General features: G+C 43.3%; 1 protein-coding gene across 1 annotated transcript in view; it reads left to right on the forward strand.

Annotated features, from left to right (window-relative positions):
• Positions 1-18818, forward strand: part of Atp10d (ATPase phospholipid transporting 10D (putative)) — a 63700-nt gene that overhangs the window by 42856 nt on the left and 2026 nt on the right. Inside the window, exons 16-21 of the mRNA XM_059275963.1 lie at positions 946-1022; positions 1594-1719; positions 5839-6039; positions 13292-13372; positions 14479-14583; positions 17689-17876. Coding sequence (XP_059131946.1) covers positions 946-1022; positions 1594-1719; positions 5839-6039; positions 13292-13372; positions 14479-14583; positions 17689-17876 — 778 coding nt within the window. The remainder of the gene's footprint in view (positions 1-945; positions 1023-1593; positions 1720-5838; positions 6040-13291; positions 13373-14478; positions 14584-17688; positions 17877-18818) is intronic.

Genomic DNA, 18818 nt, shown 5'->3' on the forward strand with positions numbered 1-18818 from the left:
GGCTTCTGTGGTGATGTATTGTGTATCCTGATAAACTAGTGTTGCAGTAGATCAATGACTCTAGACAGAACTGTAAAACCATATGGATAGAGGCACACAGGGTGTCTCTGGAGCAGGGCAGCTGACTTAAGGGGAATGTGAGAAGGATTTTCTAGAGAAAATGACATGTAAACAAAGCCAGCCTCGGTAAGTGTTATTCAGCGAGGTGGGATTGACAGGGACAGTGTTACAGAAGCAGAGAAATGGCCTGTGTAACCTCCAGAAAGAGCAGGATGTGTCTGGAAAATTGAAAGGAGCGTGATGACATGAAAAGGGGAAGGGTCAGTCTAAGAAGGTCTCACAGTGTCCTGGATAGTTTATTGTCAACTGGGCACAAGTTAGAGTTATTTGGGGAGAGGATTCGTGATTGAGACAATGGGTCCCAAAGATTTGCCTGGAGACAAGTTGTATAGAGCATTTTCCTAACTTGTGATTGATTTTTATTGGAGGGGAGGGCCCAGCCCATGGTGGGTGGTGCCCCCCCCTGGGAAATAAGTCCTAGAGTGTATAAGAAAGCAAGCTAAGCAAGCTAGGAAGTGAGAGCCAGTCAGCAGCACTCCTCCATGGCTTCTGCATCAGCTCCTGCCTTGAGTTCCAACTGTGACTTCCCTCCGTCATGAATTACGATTTGTGAGTTGAAATAGGCTCTTTGCTCTCCTGCTTGCTCTTTTGATCCTGGCATTTTATCACAGCAATGGAACCCTAAGATACACAACACAAAGGATTTGAAGACAGCATTGAGTTTGGAATTGTTCCTGATGGCAGTGAGATACTGCATTTAATTCTAGTTCACGAGTTTCCAAGTAACTCTGGAAAGTGGGATAAACCACACAGGGCCAATGTGTTCTCTTGAATAGCAGTTTACTCTCCTCACGTGTGTCTCGTGTTTTCTTCTGCCTCGTAAAGGTGACGGTGCCAATGACGTTAGCATGATCCAAGTGGCCGACATTGGGATAGGTGTCTCAGGTCAAGAAGGTATGCAGGTGAGTACATACACACCCGACTACCACGACCGTCTGCTACGAAGGGAAATCTGCTCACCCATAAGATCTCAGTGGGACAGTGGGGCTGTGGGGTAAGGAGTGAGAGGCTGGACCTTCATCCGTTGTACCATTGGTCACTTGTGAATAATATGTGGTTCTGGCTAGGGTCTGCTGTGTTCATGTGTTCTGTTTTTAAAAAGCTTATGTACATCATAAGATTGCACTTTGCAGACATGTGATAGCTTGGTTAAGTTCTCACTAGAAAGAGATCTACTATGATTTGAATACACGACATGAGAAATATAGACAACTGGGAGGGGAGGGAAAGGAAAGGAGACATGAAAGATTGGGAATGAGGAAGGTGTGCCTGTGTCTGTCTCTCTGTGTGTATGTATGTATGTGTGTGTATATAAGGTATAAATGTGTGTAAGTATATGCATATATATATGCATAGTCTCTCTTTTTGGATCTACTTGGGAGGTAAGTTAACTGACGGTCAGGCTATACCTGCTAGGCTGTGTGTGTTCTAGCATGTTCCATTGCTCAGGATAGTCTTCTGTTTCCTCTGCAGGCCGTGATGGCCAGTGACTTCGCCATCTCTCGGTTCAGGCATCTCGGCAAGCTCCTTCTTGTACACGGGCACTGGTGTTACACACGACTCTCCAACATGATTCTCTATTTTTTCTACAAGAATGTGGTATGTACCTGCTGAGGATTTTGCCACCCCGTCTCCAATCCAACCTTCTCCTCCTGGTGGCCTCAGGGAGGGATGACTGGCTGGGTTCATTAGTACCTGGAGAACAGAACAGTGAAGCTGTTCTCATGACTTCCCAGAGATGATCCGGGAATGTGTGTTGAACTGTTGACAACAAATTGCGAGGCCTGCCCGTCTGCTGGCACACTCTGCTCCCTGTGTATTAAGGCCTGGCTGGTTCATTTAAAATCCGATTTTTGACCTTCTATAAAAAGATAGTGACAAGCAAGTTTATGAAATGTTTCAAGTTGTCGGTAGAAAATGAAAAGGTTTGCTTCTGTGGTACTGGGGATGACAAATAAGTAAATAAATGCGTAAATAAATCATTCCTGCACTCTATTAAGGAAGGATAGAGATGAAAACTCAATTGCAAGGATTCTCTACCCAGCCCATAAAAGTCTATTTATGCTTAGTAGATATTTTGTGATCATGGAACTTTAGTGTGATTATTGCTTGGAATAATCAGAAATTGCTTAGAAATCCTGGTGTCTAATCTTGTTTCATTTACATTACACACACACTTGTCTCCTCCCTCCCTCCCTCCCTCCCTCCCTCCCTCCCCTAATTCCCTCCTTCTTTCCTTCCTTCCTTCTTTTCCTTTTATTCTATCATTTTTTTTCAGGTGGTATCTTGCCATGAAGCCCCGAATGGCCTGGTATTCACTATGTAGTTCAGGCTCACCTCAAATTTGTGATAATCCTCCTTCTTCAGCATCCTAAGTACCAGGATTGCAGACATGCAACAAAACACTGGACTTCAGTTTTCTTTCTTATATACATGTGCTGACCTAGGTTGACTCATCTTTCTTCTAGGCAGACTGTGCACTGCATCCTTGTCTTTAGGCTCCACTTATTTCTGGTCTTTCAAAGCACAGCACGTTAGTAGGGGACATGCATTGGATCACTCTACTGAAATACCATCTTTAGGGGAAACTAAAGATTTCTCCTCTTCAGGATATGCCATAATGTGTAATTTAGGTCTGTGTTTGGGAGACAGGGTGAGTTTTTCCCTTGTAGTACAATGAACTTCTAGAAAGCTCTCAATTCTTTTCTAAATCAAAGTAGCACATTTATCACAAATAGATATCTTACAAAAATATTTGAAATATTAAATATCTCTACCTGGAGAAATCTTTGGCTTGTCATGGGAAGTTTTGAGACATTGTAGTCTACAGCTTTTAGAAAGGACATTTAGAAAGGGTTTAGAACTCTCCCAAGACTTCCCCCTGCCAATATCTTTGCATTTTTTACCTTTATTATTATTGTGATGTAAGCCATCCTTACCACCCATTTTTAGCCTTTATTAAACCCAAGGTTTGAGAAATACAAATATTAGGAAGTGATACCATAGCTCTTAGAGGTGGAGAGCTTTTTAGTGAGTAGGCAGGACATCCCGGGGGAAGGACGACTTTCTGCTGTCTATCTACAGATGGTCACTTACACTCCAGATTTATTGTCTGCCCTTTACCTAGCCAAACAGAAATTACATTATAAGTCACAGAGAACTGGGTGAGGACCAGAAGTCTTTAAAGTAGCTTAATTTCTGAGACTATGTTTCTTTGATGTCGGACAACTTATTAATGAATACTATGGGCTCACACCCCAGAGCAATGCCCCAAACTACATGTATCCAAACTGGATAGATTTGTAGTAACTGACCATAAGGCCTCTCCATGAACTGTAGGTAGAAAGTTTTTCCTAAGTGTCATGGTCCTGTGCTAAGTTGGTGTGGTGCATCCATGGTGCTAATGACAACAGAATCTTGCTCTTTGGGTGCAAGTTCAATTGGAAGAACGCTTGTGCAGCATGCCCAAAGCCCTGTGCTAGATTCCCATCATACAGAAACTGCCTGTGTGGCAGCACATGCCCTGTGTCTTCACATTCTCAATGGAGAGGCAGGAGATTCAGAATATTGAGGTCAGGCTGGGGCGATGGTGCAGTGGGTAAGAGCTGGACAGAGGAGATAACCTGAGTTCAAATCCACAGAACTCACGTTAAAAACCTGGGCTTGCTCACGTGCTCCTGCAACCATAGTGCTGTTGTGGGTAGAGTCGGGGTCACTGGGGCTAACTGATTGCCAGCATAGCTCCAGGGCCAGTGAGAGACCCTGTCTCAAAGGAGTAAAGTAGAATGTGATGGAGCAGGGTACAGATGCCCTCCTCCGGTCTCCACTTGCACACAGTGTGTGTACATACACCACAATACACACACACACACACACACACACGCACACACACACGCACACACACACGCACAGAGTAAAAGAAGTTTAAGGTCTTCTTTGACTAAAATTGGATGGTTCCTTGGGAAACATGGGGAGGTGGCTGCCCTAGACGGAATTGGAGGCAGCCTGAGCTATAAACCTTGCAATAATAATAATAACAATAGTAATAGTAGTAGTAGTAGTAGTAGTAGTAGTAGTAGTAGTAGTAGCAGTAGTAGTAATCAGACCGCTAAAGTAACTAACAACCCCCCCCCCAATTTCTTAATATATGTTAGACTCATCACAGGTTGTGGGCACTCCCTAACTTATTTTTGATGGTTAGTCCCGAGGTATTATATAATTTTGATTGTACACAGGATGAAACCAGAGTGTGCAGAGGTTCAGAAAATGACAGGCCAACAACAGATGTCCCCTGAAATAAGAAACAAGCCCCAGGACCTCAGTCCAGTGCTCATCCCTTTGCCCTGCTTGAAAGCAAAGGGGTTTTGCTGCACTGGCCAAGTTAAAGATACAGCGCTGGGGGAAAGACTGACCCCTAGGGTAGCCGCCTCCTCGTCTAGGGACCATCTGATTTTAGCAGGAGAATCCCATGCTTTGGGAACCTCTCTGTCTCAAGATAACTGGATGTTGGCCATTCTGTTGGCATCATTCTACCTAACTACTAAGAAATGGCTGGGCAGAAAGGTGGAAAAACTAATGTGTGGCGTGCCTTCTCTGAGCCAGACACTCGCCTTGTGTGGTGGTATACTGTGCACCCTAATACAGCTTGCCTGAGGATCAGAGGACAGAGCCAGCCACTAGATTAGACATAGACGTCAGGCAGTGGTGGCACACACCTTTAATCCCAGCACTTGAGATCTCATGCCTTTGCTTGGGAAGCACACATGCCTTTAATACCAGGAAGTAATATGGCAGGGCAGAGAAAGGTATATAAAGTGTGAGGAAACAGGAACTCACTCTCTTTAGGCTGAAGATTTTGTAGAGGTAAGAACTAGTGGCTGGCTGTTCTGCTTCTCCAATCTTTCAGCTTTCACCCCAATATCTGGTAGCGGGTTTTTTTGTTTTTGTTTTATTAATAAGACCATTTAACATTCGAACAACCGTCTTGGTTCTCTTTATCTAGAGCAAAAATATCTACAACTCTACCACTTACATGGCCAATAAGTAGCTGGGTAGCTTTGTACAAATTTCTTATTCTCTGTGGATCTCAATGGCTTAGTTTATTCAGCCTGTAATAATGAAGTACCACAGTAATAACAAAGGGAATTTTCAGTAGTCTAGGGGCCAGAGGTCAGAAATCAGGGAGTGGGTGCGGTTGGGCTTTGGTAGTGGTCCTTTCTGGCTACATCCTCTCTGGGGAGAGGAAAGCCTTCAGAGGTTCATTTTATATGATTGCTAACCCCATGCACATGGACTCTACCATGATGACCTAATAACCTCACCATCTGACCTCCCCTCCTAACACCGTCACACTGGAGGCTAAGATTTGCCTATGTGTATTTTGAGGGTACAAAAATCTTTAGTTCGTCATCTGTAAGATGGGAGCAACAGTACTTCCCAAGTTGTTATGAGGATTAAATGAACTCTTTGTATATTGTTTAAATTATTTTGAATAGTGCCAGCACCACACAGTGCTGGTGAGAGTATGTGTATAATTTGTTAAGATCTTCACTAAAAAGCAAACAAAATTAAAGAACTCCACGACAAGTTGTGTTCTTCATCTGCCGTTGATAAAGCTGAAGAGAGGCTGCAGGCCCAGGACTCAGACTGCAGTGTGGGATGGGTTCTGAGTGTGCACTGACATCTCTAAGCTCTGAATGTCTCTCTCCGTGTCCCCAGGCCTATGTGAACCTCCTTTTCTGGTACCAGTTCTTCTGTGGGTTTTCAGGAACCTCTATGACTGACTATTGGGTTCTGATCTTCTTCAACCTCCTCTTCACCTCTGTTCCCCCCATCATTTACGGCGTGTTGGAGAAGGATGTATCTGCGGAGACCCTCCTGCAGCTGCCTGAACTTTACCAGAGTGGTCAGCAATCAGAGGTAAGCGTTCAGGCAGAAACATGTCAGCCGACGCATATCACGGTGAAAGCCAGCGTGTTTCCAGTCAGCCAGGCCCACATATTACAGGACAGTCAGGACAATTTCACATGCCCTCTTGCTTTCAATGCTCCAGACCAGTGGTTCTCAACCTTTCTAAGGCTGGGACCCTTTCATACAGTTCCTCATGTGGTGACCCCCCAACCATAGGATTATTTCATGGCTACTTCATAACTGTAATTTTGCTACTGTTATGAATTGTACTGTAAATATCTGCTGTACAGGATATCTGATATGCAACCCCCCCAAGGGAGGGGTCGCAACCCACAGGTTGAGAACCATTGATCTATACTCACATGGCAGATGTTAAGTCAGTGGCCTGTGGTATGAACATAAATCTTTAAAAATTCTTACGTATTTATCAGAAGAAATTCAGAGTTTGCTACCTTGCTAGCGACAACTGACTTTGTTAAACCCCAATTCACAACCTGTTACAGTACCCAACAAATGTTCCCTCCTCATTTATCTTCACACACTTTTTGAGACAGAATCTAGTGTTTTTCCCATTCCAAAATGAGGAATCTGAACCCCAAATGTATTAAGTAAGTTCCCCCAAGTAGGCAGAGTTAATAAATGAGAGAACCAGGATGTGAAACCAGCTCAGTCTGGTTCCCAAGTCCAAGTTAATTATTCCTCAGTGTCTGGTGTCACGCAGGACGGAAGTGATCTGAATGGTTCCCATCTCCAATCCACTGATCTCTAGGTCCTGGCTCAGCACTGGCTCCCCTCCTGCTTCTCTGCTTCTGCCACTCGATGATCATCTCTTCCCTGGAGGATTGTGGGTAGTAGGCAAGGTAGCCTATCAGCCTGGGGTGGCTGTCTAAATATTCTTGTTTCCAATTCATCTTTTGCAAGATTAATAACGGCCAACCTAGTTGTAACAGGAAATTACACATGATGGAAGACACTGTTCTAAGTGCTTAACATAATCTAATGCCCCAATATCCCACAAGGGTGGGTCTGCCATTTTCTCTACTTTGTAGGGGATGCAAGTCAAGCACAAAAAGTCGCCTTTAGTAGCTGCTCTTGCTGCTGAGCTAGTGAGTGTTACAGTTAATCCCGACATCCAGGCCCAAGGGGTGTGCCTTTGTGCTGTGCAGCAGAAAGAGCTCTCGTGGTCCCTTTAGTCCTTGGGCTTCCCACTGTGGTGTTTAGGCCAGAATGTAAAGTGTTATTGTAGGAGCGTTTTGAGACTGCCAACAGAAGGTGGCAAGAAGCCTTAGACACCTATGTATGGGCAATGCCGAGCACCCCGGGTGGTCACATGTTCCAGTACGGAGAATGCCTGTTGTCAGAGTTCTCACAAGCCAGTTGTCAGAGTTCTCACATGCCGGTTGTCAGAGTTCTCACATGCCGGTTGTCAGAGTTCTCACATGCCGGTTGTCAGAGTTCTCACATGCCGGTTGTCAGAGTTCTCACATTTGTAATGGACAAAGAAGGAAGAAGGGGAAGGGGAAAGAAAGAAGACAGGAAAAAAAAGGAACAGAAGAAAAGAAACAGCTCAGGCTAACCTAAAGAAAAAGAAAAACGTATGAACACACACAGCTACAAAATCCAGGGCAAGGGGAGCAGCGTATTTTCCTCTAAGCAATTAGGAATGTCTGGCTTTGATGTTTTAAGCCTAGAGCTTGTCATTCACCTTCTCTGGTACTTATCACCAAAGCTAGGTATGTCTTCTTCTTGTTGCTCAGTTCTGAGGAGGTGGGTGTCGTTCCCAGGGCTATAGCTGAAGCAAATGGGCGGGTTCTCTATGGAAGCACTGGGCAGAGGGAGATTAGCCATCAGAAATCCGTGTGCTGGTCCCCAAGGGCTGCCTTGAAGACACTGGCACAGATCAGCGTGGGGTGGGAATAATGGCATGTTTACATTCTACGTCGCTGCTGTGTGACCTTGTTAAGTTCCTTACCTTGCCTGTGTCTCAGTTTGTTTGCCTTCTGGAAATGCTGTAGGACTAAGGAAGATAACACATGTAACAATTCCAGCCGCATTAAGAACTCAGTATTTTTATTTTGAACAATCGGCCTGGAAACAGAAATTTGATGAAAGAGATTTTAATTGATGCCTTTCTTTTCTTAAACTTTATTTTGACTTGAAGAGTATGTCTGAGTAGGTGGACGACTCAGTGTCCACACCTAACAGGGACAGTCAACAAAGTGGAGTCACACATTCAGCTTGCAGGAGGAAGCGGTCCACATAAGTCTTTACTAGCACACAGTCCACTCTAACCAAACAACTGCGTGAACTTCCCTAAAGCTGTCCAGTCTGCCTTTAGTTCAAGTCCAGATGTTGGACTATATGGTAGGAGCCACTGAACACAGCCCTGCACCCCAGGCCCCAGCTAAGTCACGTGTCCTCTGGGAAAGGCGTGGAGAGGAGGCTTTTGGTGAAAAAGGTTACAGGCTAGTTTGCATAGACTACTTCAGTCTTGTTTTGGGGAGAATTGAGCTCATTGCTTCCAGCCCTTGAATCCTGCGGTCATTTCTTTGTGTATAGTGTTCTATAAGCTAACCAGTTTGATGAAGCATAATCTCCTGGGCAGAGTCCCAGCATAGGCACATGAGAAAAAAAAGTGGTACCATTGAATTTCCCTTCCAGGATCTGTCCTTTCTTTGGACTTGACCTCCAAGGCAGTTCTGTGTTATATGTGGGTCATGTCCTGGCGTTCTACAGCTCCCTTCAGAATCTCTCTCTTCCAAAGGGTATGAACGTGAAGGCACAGTCAGAGGATTCCCTTCCCAACATCTGTCGCTGTTCTCCACCACATGGTCTTCATTTCTGGTTTTGCTTCATGTTTGAATTTTTCCTTTAGTTTCATGAGATTCTGTAGGTTAGCCCTCAGCTTCCCGTTTATCTTCTCCTTCACCTTTCCACTCTGTACTTCTGGAAGTCATCTTCTTCATGTGGCTTCATTGTGGGTTTGTTGATCAACCCTAGAAGTGTGAAGTTGTGTTTTAACTTATTTTCAAGTCATTCTGGTCCAATGACATTTTGGGTGTCCCTTTGTCTCAGAAATATTTTCTTCTGCTGTTGTCCCATGCTGCTGCTGGGATTTTATGAACACTTGGATGAAGAAAGACACTGACTATCCCCATCATTTCCAGTAAAGAAATAGTAAAAGAAGATGCAAGGGACTATACGCTGGAAGCAAAGTCATTGTTTGATTTTGCAGAGGACAAAGATGGAAAGAGAACTATATTATATAAAGGTTCAAAGTGTAGTCCTTTGAAAAACAGGAGAATGTATATGAGTCATGGGCATATTGATAAAGCTTTATTCTTAGGGGAGAGTAAGATTTCCCAAGGACATTTATGTCTCTGTTTATATTTGAGAAAAAAGACCAAGAAGGGCATGTTAAGAAAAGACACTATCAGGACTATGATATTTGCAATTCCTTTCTTGCCTGTGCTCACTTGTGAAAGAAGCCGTGGTCTTCCTTTCTACCACCGGGTCTGGACGAATCCTCAGAATCCATCTGCACACACGCCACCATCCGATCAGGGTTGACGCTGGCATGAGAACCCATTTTCAATTGTTTGGCTGCTCTCTCTCTCTCTCCTCTTTCTCCAAACTTTGGATAGAAAACAGGGACATTAATAAAGAATAGCGAATTGACCTAATAAATCGTTCTTGAGTACCTGCTTTGTGCGAAGCATTGTTTTAATCACTGGAATACAAGAGCCAGAGTTCCACTCTGAACCTTGCAATCAGTTTTGAGAACCAAAATATGCTTAGCAGCTTTCCTGATAGGAGAGACTGTCTATGATGCCATGCTGGTAAATGACAAGGTGGACATATCTTTAGGTTAGTCAGATGTGTCTCTATGAGGAGAGGGTATTCCAGATTTAGAAAATTAGAAGCAGTCATGTGGGAGGCCTAAGAAAGAACTCCCAGCAGGGAGAATGGCCTGGAGGAAATGAACAGATTTGGCTGTTTCCATGCTGTGGGATGAAAGTGAAAACATAACCAGTGGGAAGATTGAGTTGGACCTGATATGTCACGGACAGGAACTTCAATTAATTTGGAGATGCACTAGGACTCACTGCAGTGACTGGAATGAGGCAATTTGATCAATTAGGAAGATGTCATGAGCTAACATATTTTTTGAAAAATCTAGTGGCTGGTACTGTGTACTGGATATATATATATGTATATATATATATATATATATATATACACATATACACATACACATATATAAATGCATACATATACATATATAATTTTTATTTATTCTTTGACAACTCTGTACATTTATGCAATGTATTTTTACCATATCCTCCCATCATTACTTCAACTTCCCCGAGTGCTCCCACCTGGTTTCCCACCTAACTCCATGTTTTCCATCTTTCTGTTGTTATTGGTAATAACAGTAATCCCAGTCCAATTAGTACTGCCCATACGCACATGGGTATGATGCTATCCATTAGTATCTCTGTCCTCAAAGTAGAGTGACTTCCTCAGTAGCCATCTACTGTCAACAGCTCCTCTACTAGGTATGGAGCCTCAGGGACCTCTTCCCCGTCTGTTGTGGAATTTTGATGGTCTTGATATTATGGATGTAATTACAGTTGCTATGGGGAGATGCATCCAACTTCCATATCATATCCAAAAGCCAGCATTTCCCAGCTCTCCTCATTCACCAACTCTTACGTTTATTCTACTCAATCTTCTTAGATGCTCCCTAAGCCCTAGATGAGGGGAGGTTGGTGTAGATAATTCATCCATAGCTGAGCACTCAAGAGTTACATATACTTGGCAATTAGAGCAGTGAAGGTTTTCTGCATTCACTCTTAACACTACCTCTGACCAATTTTGGTTGAATCACCCTCTACCCCCTATGCTCCCGTGTCTCCCACCCCCATCCCCACCTATACCCTTTAACCCAGAGCACGCCCTGTTCTTTCATGGAACCTGTGTACACTCTCCTTCTGATTGTATTTTTTACTTGGGTTACAAGGTCATAGGTTTCCCTATAGCGTTGTCATACACGCTTCATTTTGGTCAATCTTTCCCTCACCCTTTCCCCGTCCCCTACCCACTCCATGTTTGAATCTTTCCAGTCCCAGTAGTTTTTATTTTCCCAGCTTCCTTCCTTTAATGTGTCCGCTACTCAATGTCCCTTTCTCGTTACCTGGCTTCCACATGCATTCCAAGTTAAGTTAATCAAACAAAACGAGAGTCAACACTAGAAACCATATGAGATAGAACATGTGACGTTTGTCTTTCTGAGCCTGAGTGACCTCACTCAATTCATTTTTTGAAGTTCCATCCATTTACCGACAAATGTTATGATTTCGTTTCTCTGTACAGCTGAGCAATATTCACTGTGGACATGCACCACATTTTCACTATCCATTTATCAGTCGATGTGCACTAGGTTAGTTCTATTTTCTAGCTATTGTGAATCAGCAGCAATGAACATGGATTTGCATGTAGTTCTGAAGTACGATGTAAAGTCCGTTGGGGTTTTCCTGGGAGTCCTAGAGCTGGGTCATACACTTGTTCTATTTCAAGTTTCTTGAGAAACCAGCCTGATTTCTAAAGTGGCTGCACTAATTTACAGTCCAACCAATAGTGTATAAGAATTGCCCCTCTCCCCATATCCACTCCAGCATCTGCTTTGTGTTCCTGATCATTCCCATTCTGACTAATGGGAAATAGAATCATAAACTAGTTTTAATCTGCATTTCCCTGATGATTTTAGTTCTTGTCCCAAGAACCTTCTGCTAGTTCTGTAGCTCTTTTTTTTTTCTTCACTTTTCTCATTATTATAACCAAATACCTGACGGAGCCTATTAATGAGGAAGGATTTATTTTACCTTACATTTGTTTGTGACTGGTCATGTCATGAGGGACGGGATGGAGGAGCAATGAGGGTAGGGTACAGATGTACAGAGAGAGTCAAGTCTCAGGGCTTGGGCAGGCATACAGAGAGAGTCAAGTCTCAGGGCTTGGGCAGGCAGAAGAAGAGCTGAGCTGGCCTACCTCTGCCAGCCAGGTCTCGCTCTTAGATTCCAAAACATCTCAAAACAGGACCAGCAGCTAGGATCAAGTTTGAAAGACATGAGATGATTGGAGGAGATTTTATATTCACATTGTAACACATGGGAAGATTGGTTGAGGGTTACAGAGGAAAGCATAACAGGCAATTAAGGTGGCTGTCCAGTCATTCATAGATAGATCTGATGGTAATGGGGGAGGGGAGGATTAGTGTAAGCAAAGAAAAGTGATGGATTTGGATCGGTATTTGAATAGTGCTTTCTGATCAATAAACATGAAAAGTTACTACGACTATCTAGCCCTGCTTCAGGTATTTACTAGATCCAGAAGGACTTAGGGGCGTAGCTCAGTGGCAGAGTACATGTTTTACATGTGTAGCTCATCACTCAATCATTCCCAAGCAGAAGCAACACACACACACACACACACACACACACACACACACACACACACACAAACACCCACATTGTGCATACACACTCATGCACACAAACACACACATGTACACACACAAACACAATATATGTGTGCAGGCACACAAATGCACATGTGCACATGCTCATGCTTGTGCCCACATATACACACAACACACACATGCAAGAGTACACACATGCTGATCCATGATAAAATAGATTTTTTTTAATTAAAACATAATTACATTTTCCCCTTCCTTCTCCTCCTTCCAACTTCTCCCATTCCCACTCCCTCTCCTCACAAAATCATGACCTCTTTTCCTTTAGTTGTTATCGTTACATATATACATATATATGTATGTATATGTATGCACACATGTATGCACACATGTATGCATTTATGTATCTTACCCAAGTCAGAATGGCTAAGAGCAAGAAAACAGCTGACAACCAGTGCTGGAGAAGGAAAAAAAAGGAAGCTCCAGCCACTATTTATGGGATTGCAAACTACTCCAGCCACTCTGGAAATCAGTGTGGAAGACTCTCAAAAAGCTAAAAATAAAGTTAGATTTTTTAAAAAAGAATGGATCAAGTACGCTGAATAAAATTTCCTTTAGTTTGTTACTTCTCCCGCCACATCCGACAGTGAACTTGTCTTAGCTCACGGCCTGCATCCTTCTACCAGGCATTATGAAATAGGGAATGAAGGACCAGAGGATGGTTATTTTGCTCTGACCCTTGTTAATTTTGCTCTCTTTCTCCAATCTGTGTTTCACTTCTAGGCGTACTTACCCCTCACCTTCTGGATCACCTTGTTGGATGCCTTTTATCAAAGTCTGGTCTGCTTCTTCGTGCCTTACTTTGTAAGTCTTCGTTTGCCCCTGTGTTTGCCCTTAAGGGCTCGATGGTGCTTCTGTGTACTTTGCTTCCAGTCGGCTGTCAGCTGACTGATGTATAACCCCTCACGATATGTTACGTGATGGATTCAATTAAGTACCTAGTTGATTTCTCTCGGGCCTCTTATTAACTCTAAACTGTCCGTTAATTTTTGTCAGTGGCTTAAATAAAATTTAAGTTCTGGCCATATAAATACATTAGCCAAAAATCCTCGAGCAGTATCAGAAATAGAAGAGCTTCTATTAGTGAGTATTGGGCTAATTCTATCAGGCTAAGACTCAGAGTATTAAATTTAAGTGCCTGTAAGAAATATCTTCAGAACTTAATAAAAACCACATTTTACAGATGAGTTAAGAAGAAACGAACTAAGCAAAGAATGAATAAAAGTTCATTCATTTTAAAAGTTTAGGCTGGCACCAAGCATGTTAGAGCCACGCAGCTGTCTGCACCTTGTTCCAGAAAGAAACACATGTGTGATCACAGAGTGTGTTGACAGCATTGAGGGTAAAAACGATACTCACTAGGCTGGCAGTTTCTGCGCCATGTTCAAATGAAATTACTTGAATTAGCTCCCTTGAGTATTCTCGCTATACTGCTCTGCCAGAGGAATTTATACACAGCAACTGGACGTGCATTCAGAAAAGGAGACTGAGAGAACAGAGAATTGAGAACTGGCAATTCTCAAGGACTTCACAATGCGTAGGTGAGAAGGAGGGGATATTTACCTACAAGTATAAGCTTAGGATAGTCACAACTGCTGCTGCAGTGATTTCTTAAGTGGAATGGATTTGATGTGTTTGTGTGCCTTTAGGAGCTGAACTATGAACAAAAAAGATCAATGTTGATTCAGCATGAAGAGAATTCCACCTAAAAGTTCAAAACGTAGATAGATAGCCTATCTGGGAGAGTCAGTCTCTTTCCTGAGAATGTTCATTTTTCCTAAGTGACCGGTTAGTTAATTGAATTATTATAGAGAGTGTTCAGGCCGCATTTGAGCTATAGATAAAATGGTGCTACACCACCAAGTGTGTGCCGTTCCTCACACTCAGCGCCTATTGTTCTCCTCTTGCAGACCTACCAGGGCTCTGACATTGACATCTTTACATTTGGGAATCCCCTGAACACAGCGGCTCTGTTCATCATTCTCCTCCATCTGGTGATCGAAAGCAAGAGTTTGGTGAGTGATTTCCCTCCGCCTGGGGTGTGTCTTCTGTTGGCCCTGGACCCGCCAACCCCGCTGCGGCTGTAAGCTCGGTGCTGATAACTGTAATGCCACTAGAGAGAAAGGGTCACTCAGCGCAAAGTTGAGAGTCACTGGGTGCCATGATGCCGAGTCCAGGGAAAGTGAGAAGCGCCTGTGTGTGGCTTTGTTTCTGTCGCCGGTGGGTACTTCGTAGAGGTGTGGGTCCATGGATAGGAAAACCAGCTGTGCTCAGTAGGTTTTAGACCAAACTGATGGCTTTTTCCGAAAGTCCACGACATTCTGTGCCATAACCTCACTGTTAACTTTAGTAAATGAGGACTTTATAACCTGTGATCATACAAAATATTTTTTGTTTCTTTGAGCAGAGATCCTTTATATTTTCTTATTACGCTTAGGATGAATTTGAAAACCCTAATAAAGCTCACCAGACCTCACACAGTGAGACTCTTTTTTTTTTGTTTGTGTTTTTGAGACAGAGTTTCTCTGTGTAGCTTTGGAGCCTTTCCTGGATCTCGCTCTGTCGACCAGGCTGACCTCGAACTTACAGAGATCTACCTGGCTCTGCTTCCCGAGTGCTGGGATCAAATGCGTGCGCCACCACCGCCCGGCACAGTGAGACTCTTAACCTCTGCCCGACTTCATTTCCTTCCTCAAGGGCTGGCACCACATTTTCCCTCTTTCAGCTTCTCAGATGCATTGAGCTTATTATCACATGAGAACCTCGCTACTTCCTGTTATCTGTCAGTGGAAATACTTAGTTTTTTCCCTTGTGTTCGTGAATTTTTACCAACTATAAAATATTACTTTAAATCATCGTGTACCTTAGGAAGAAGCACTCTTTTCCTCTAGAACCTTCCCTGTATCACCTGGTATCTCATTTTATTCTCTTGCTTTGGTTTGTAAGCTTAAAAATAATTTATAGTTATTTATTTAATTATGGGATTATCTGGTTCATGTTTATCTTCTGCACCAAACTATAATCTGTGTGAGTTCAGGGTTCATGCCTGTTTTGTTCACCATGTAAACCGCTGTGAGAGATAAGACTGGCTCAGAATAAGTGGTCAGAAAACCCACGTCAGTGAGTAGGTAGACACCTGACCACTTCAGTATACTTATCATCAGGGTAAGTAAATGGATTTCAAACAGGAAGTCACTGGACGAAGTTATGGTTCAAAACATACAATGCTATATTATCAAATTATTTATAACAAGTCATAAAGTGGGACCGAATATCTATTTTTGGCATAACTTGCTTTGCTTATGCATAATGACCTATAACCAAGTCTTCTAAGCCCCAGATGTGATTAAAATGTTAATATACGCAAAGACCAGATTAGCTAAAGGAAATTCAAAAACTGTGTTTGCTTTCCTTTGAGCAACTGTTGAACTTTTACGCAGTTGTTAGCGATACTTTTGGTTCTACCCAAAGACGTGCCACAGGCTCTGTGGTTTGTCTGATCCAGGGGAACTGACACATGATGCATACAGTTGGGGTTCACTGAAGAAAGAAACAACAGTCCATTATGGAGAACCTAAGCAAGTAGAAACGTTCTGAAAATTTCATTGGGGAACCATGGTCCAACAAACAAAATCCCAAGGAGTCAGCGGAGGGCCAGAGAGCAGAAACTAACTAACGGACGTGCTTGTCAGGATACACAGCGGTCTGGACCGCCAGCATGCATTTTCTCCTGCTCTTGCATCACAGCTACAGTCCTAGTTGCTGGGGATGAGATCCTGTCTCCCTGGCTTCAGTGACAGGCGTTAGCATGGGAAGAATATGTTGCCAACGCTATGCTTGGTGTGGAGTGTTCTCTCCAAGGAGGAGAATGAAAGATAAACATGCTGTAGTGTCCCCATAGAAGTGCAGCTCACAGAAGTGTCCCTCCTCCAGAGGATGTGCTCCAGAGCTCAGGGACTTTGCAGTCCTTTTTTAAGAGAGTCAGCCTCTTTGAATTCCTGAAACATGTGTCCTTCACATTGCTCACTGTGTTGTGGTCACCTCCCAGTTCCTGGGCAGTTTTACCCAGTGTTCTCCGCATTCACTTCCTTGTGCCAACTCCATTACAACCGTGGGCTGTGATGTCACCATCTCACTTGCAAAAATCACATAATAAGAGGGGAAAAAACTAGACTAGTGCTTAAATGGAAGGGAGAGCATTTGAGAAGAAAAACATGAAAGGAAAGAAGGAAGGAGAGACAGAGGGAGGGAGGAGAGAGAGGGGGAGAGAGGGAGGGAGGGAGGGTAGGAAGGACCCATTGTTCTGGGGAATGCCATTTTTAATCAAGGAGTTAGCAACATTTTCTGAGCAGCTTCTACATTTTATAAAACCTGAGCAATCTTTGTGACTCCTGTGAAGATGTCTACTGTGGGGAAATATTTTGCATAATTGGAAATAAAGTAAGAGTGAATTGGACCTTATTTGGAAATTGCGGTCCTAGAAAAGAGATTTATGAAGAGGGTGTTTCCCATAGAAGGAAAGCCCAAGCCCATGGCAGCAATAGCATGTACCCTGCTGGGTATGATGCATGTTGCACCAAGTAACATGGAAGAAGGCCCAGCAACTCTTACAAGCTTCTACCCTGAGAGGTCTAAGCACCCCTCCCATTCATTGAACTTTGTGTCCTTGAAAGGGAGTAGAGAGCTGCAATCCACCTGAATGCTGACTAAGGGCCAATAAGAGGATGGTAAGCAAATGTAGTAGCTACTGGGTATGTGAATGGCTAAAGTTTTGAAGATTGCTGAATAAAGGTGATTTCATAATCAAATCAACGAGTGACTATATAAAAAATGGAAAAGGAAATCCAAACACCTCCTGGTACATGGACAGTACAAACTGAACCAGTCAACAGAATCGCCCATTGGCTTTTGATTTAATTTTGTAGAATTCAAACAGTGGCATGAGCCACTCATGAATGACGCGCTTCCCTTTTGCCCTTGGTGTCTTGTGTCTTGCATGGTAAGGTCTGTAAAATGGGCCACTCAGAGCTTATTGTACTGTTTCTTTAATGGAGCAAGTTTTCCCAGATTGCAGTGCGCCACCAGTGAGCATTCGTTTTCTGGCCCTTCTTGTCTTACAGACATGGATCCACATGCTGGTCATGGTTGGGAGCATCTTGTCGTACTTTTTCTTTGCCTTGGCTTTTGGAGCCTTGTGTGTGACTTGCAACCCACCCTCCAACCCCTACTGGATCATGCAGAAGCACATGCTGGATCCAGTGTTCTACTTAGTCTGTGTTCTTACAACCTGCATAGCTCTTCTGCCCAGGTATGTATGTAATTTGTTTTCTCAAGAGAGTAAGTACATGGAATCACAGGCTTCATCCTAAGAATGAATGGCAGACCGCCCTGCTCAGTGGTGAGGAAGCCAGACTACATGCTAGCTATAATATTGCTTTCAATTGTCCCGTACAACAGGACTAGATTAAGCACGTGAAGACATCTCTGTCATTGAGAAGTCCAATCCAATTGACAGTTCACAGGAAGAAACTTTGCCTCATGGGCTTGCTTATCCAAGGACCTACCATGCCCTATCATTCTCTCTGCTGTCCTCTGAGCCCTGGCTTTGGTCTGCTACCATAAACTACCCAAACTAGGTAACTCACAAACAGAAATGTACTAACTCAGAGCTCTGGAGGTTGGGAAGTCCCATGTCAAGGAACCAACAAGTTTGGTGATTCTCATTCAAGGATGAAAGCTTAAAGCTTCATCCACATATGGCAAAGGCGGAGGAGCAAACCCCACATAGCCTTCTCACTTCCTAAAGGCTCTCCTGTTATATTGTTAGACTGCACATCATCTATCTTATGCCAAAAGAAGCTTCCGGTGGGCAAGGGTTATGGATCTGCTAACAGGCGCCATCTTCACTTACACAGAAGAATCTTCTCTGCTTCAAATGCTTCCCCCTACAAAACTCATGTTGAAATGTATTGTCATTGTAACAAGAGAAGAGCTTTATGCTTATTTGGCAAGCAGAAAGAGTACTTATTGTTTGCTGAGTGCCTTACAAATATTAATTTATTAAATATTTTTAATTATTGAATTTTAAAGTCATGGTCTTACATAGCAGCCCAAGCTGACTTGGAACTCACTGTCAAGCTTAAGCTGTCTTTGAACTCATGGCTATCCCTCTAATTTAACCTTCCAAGTGTTGGAATTATACAGGCTCACCCCCGACACACACCAGGTTTAATATTATTTTAATCTTCAT

Source organism: Peromyscus eremicus, chromosome 10, assembly GCF_949786415.1.
Source record: "Peromyscus eremicus chromosome 10, PerEre_H2_v1, whole genome shotgun sequence".
Classification (NCBI taxonomy): Eukaryota; Metazoa; Chordata; class Mammalia; order Rodentia; family Cricetidae; genus Peromyscus; species Peromyscus eremicus.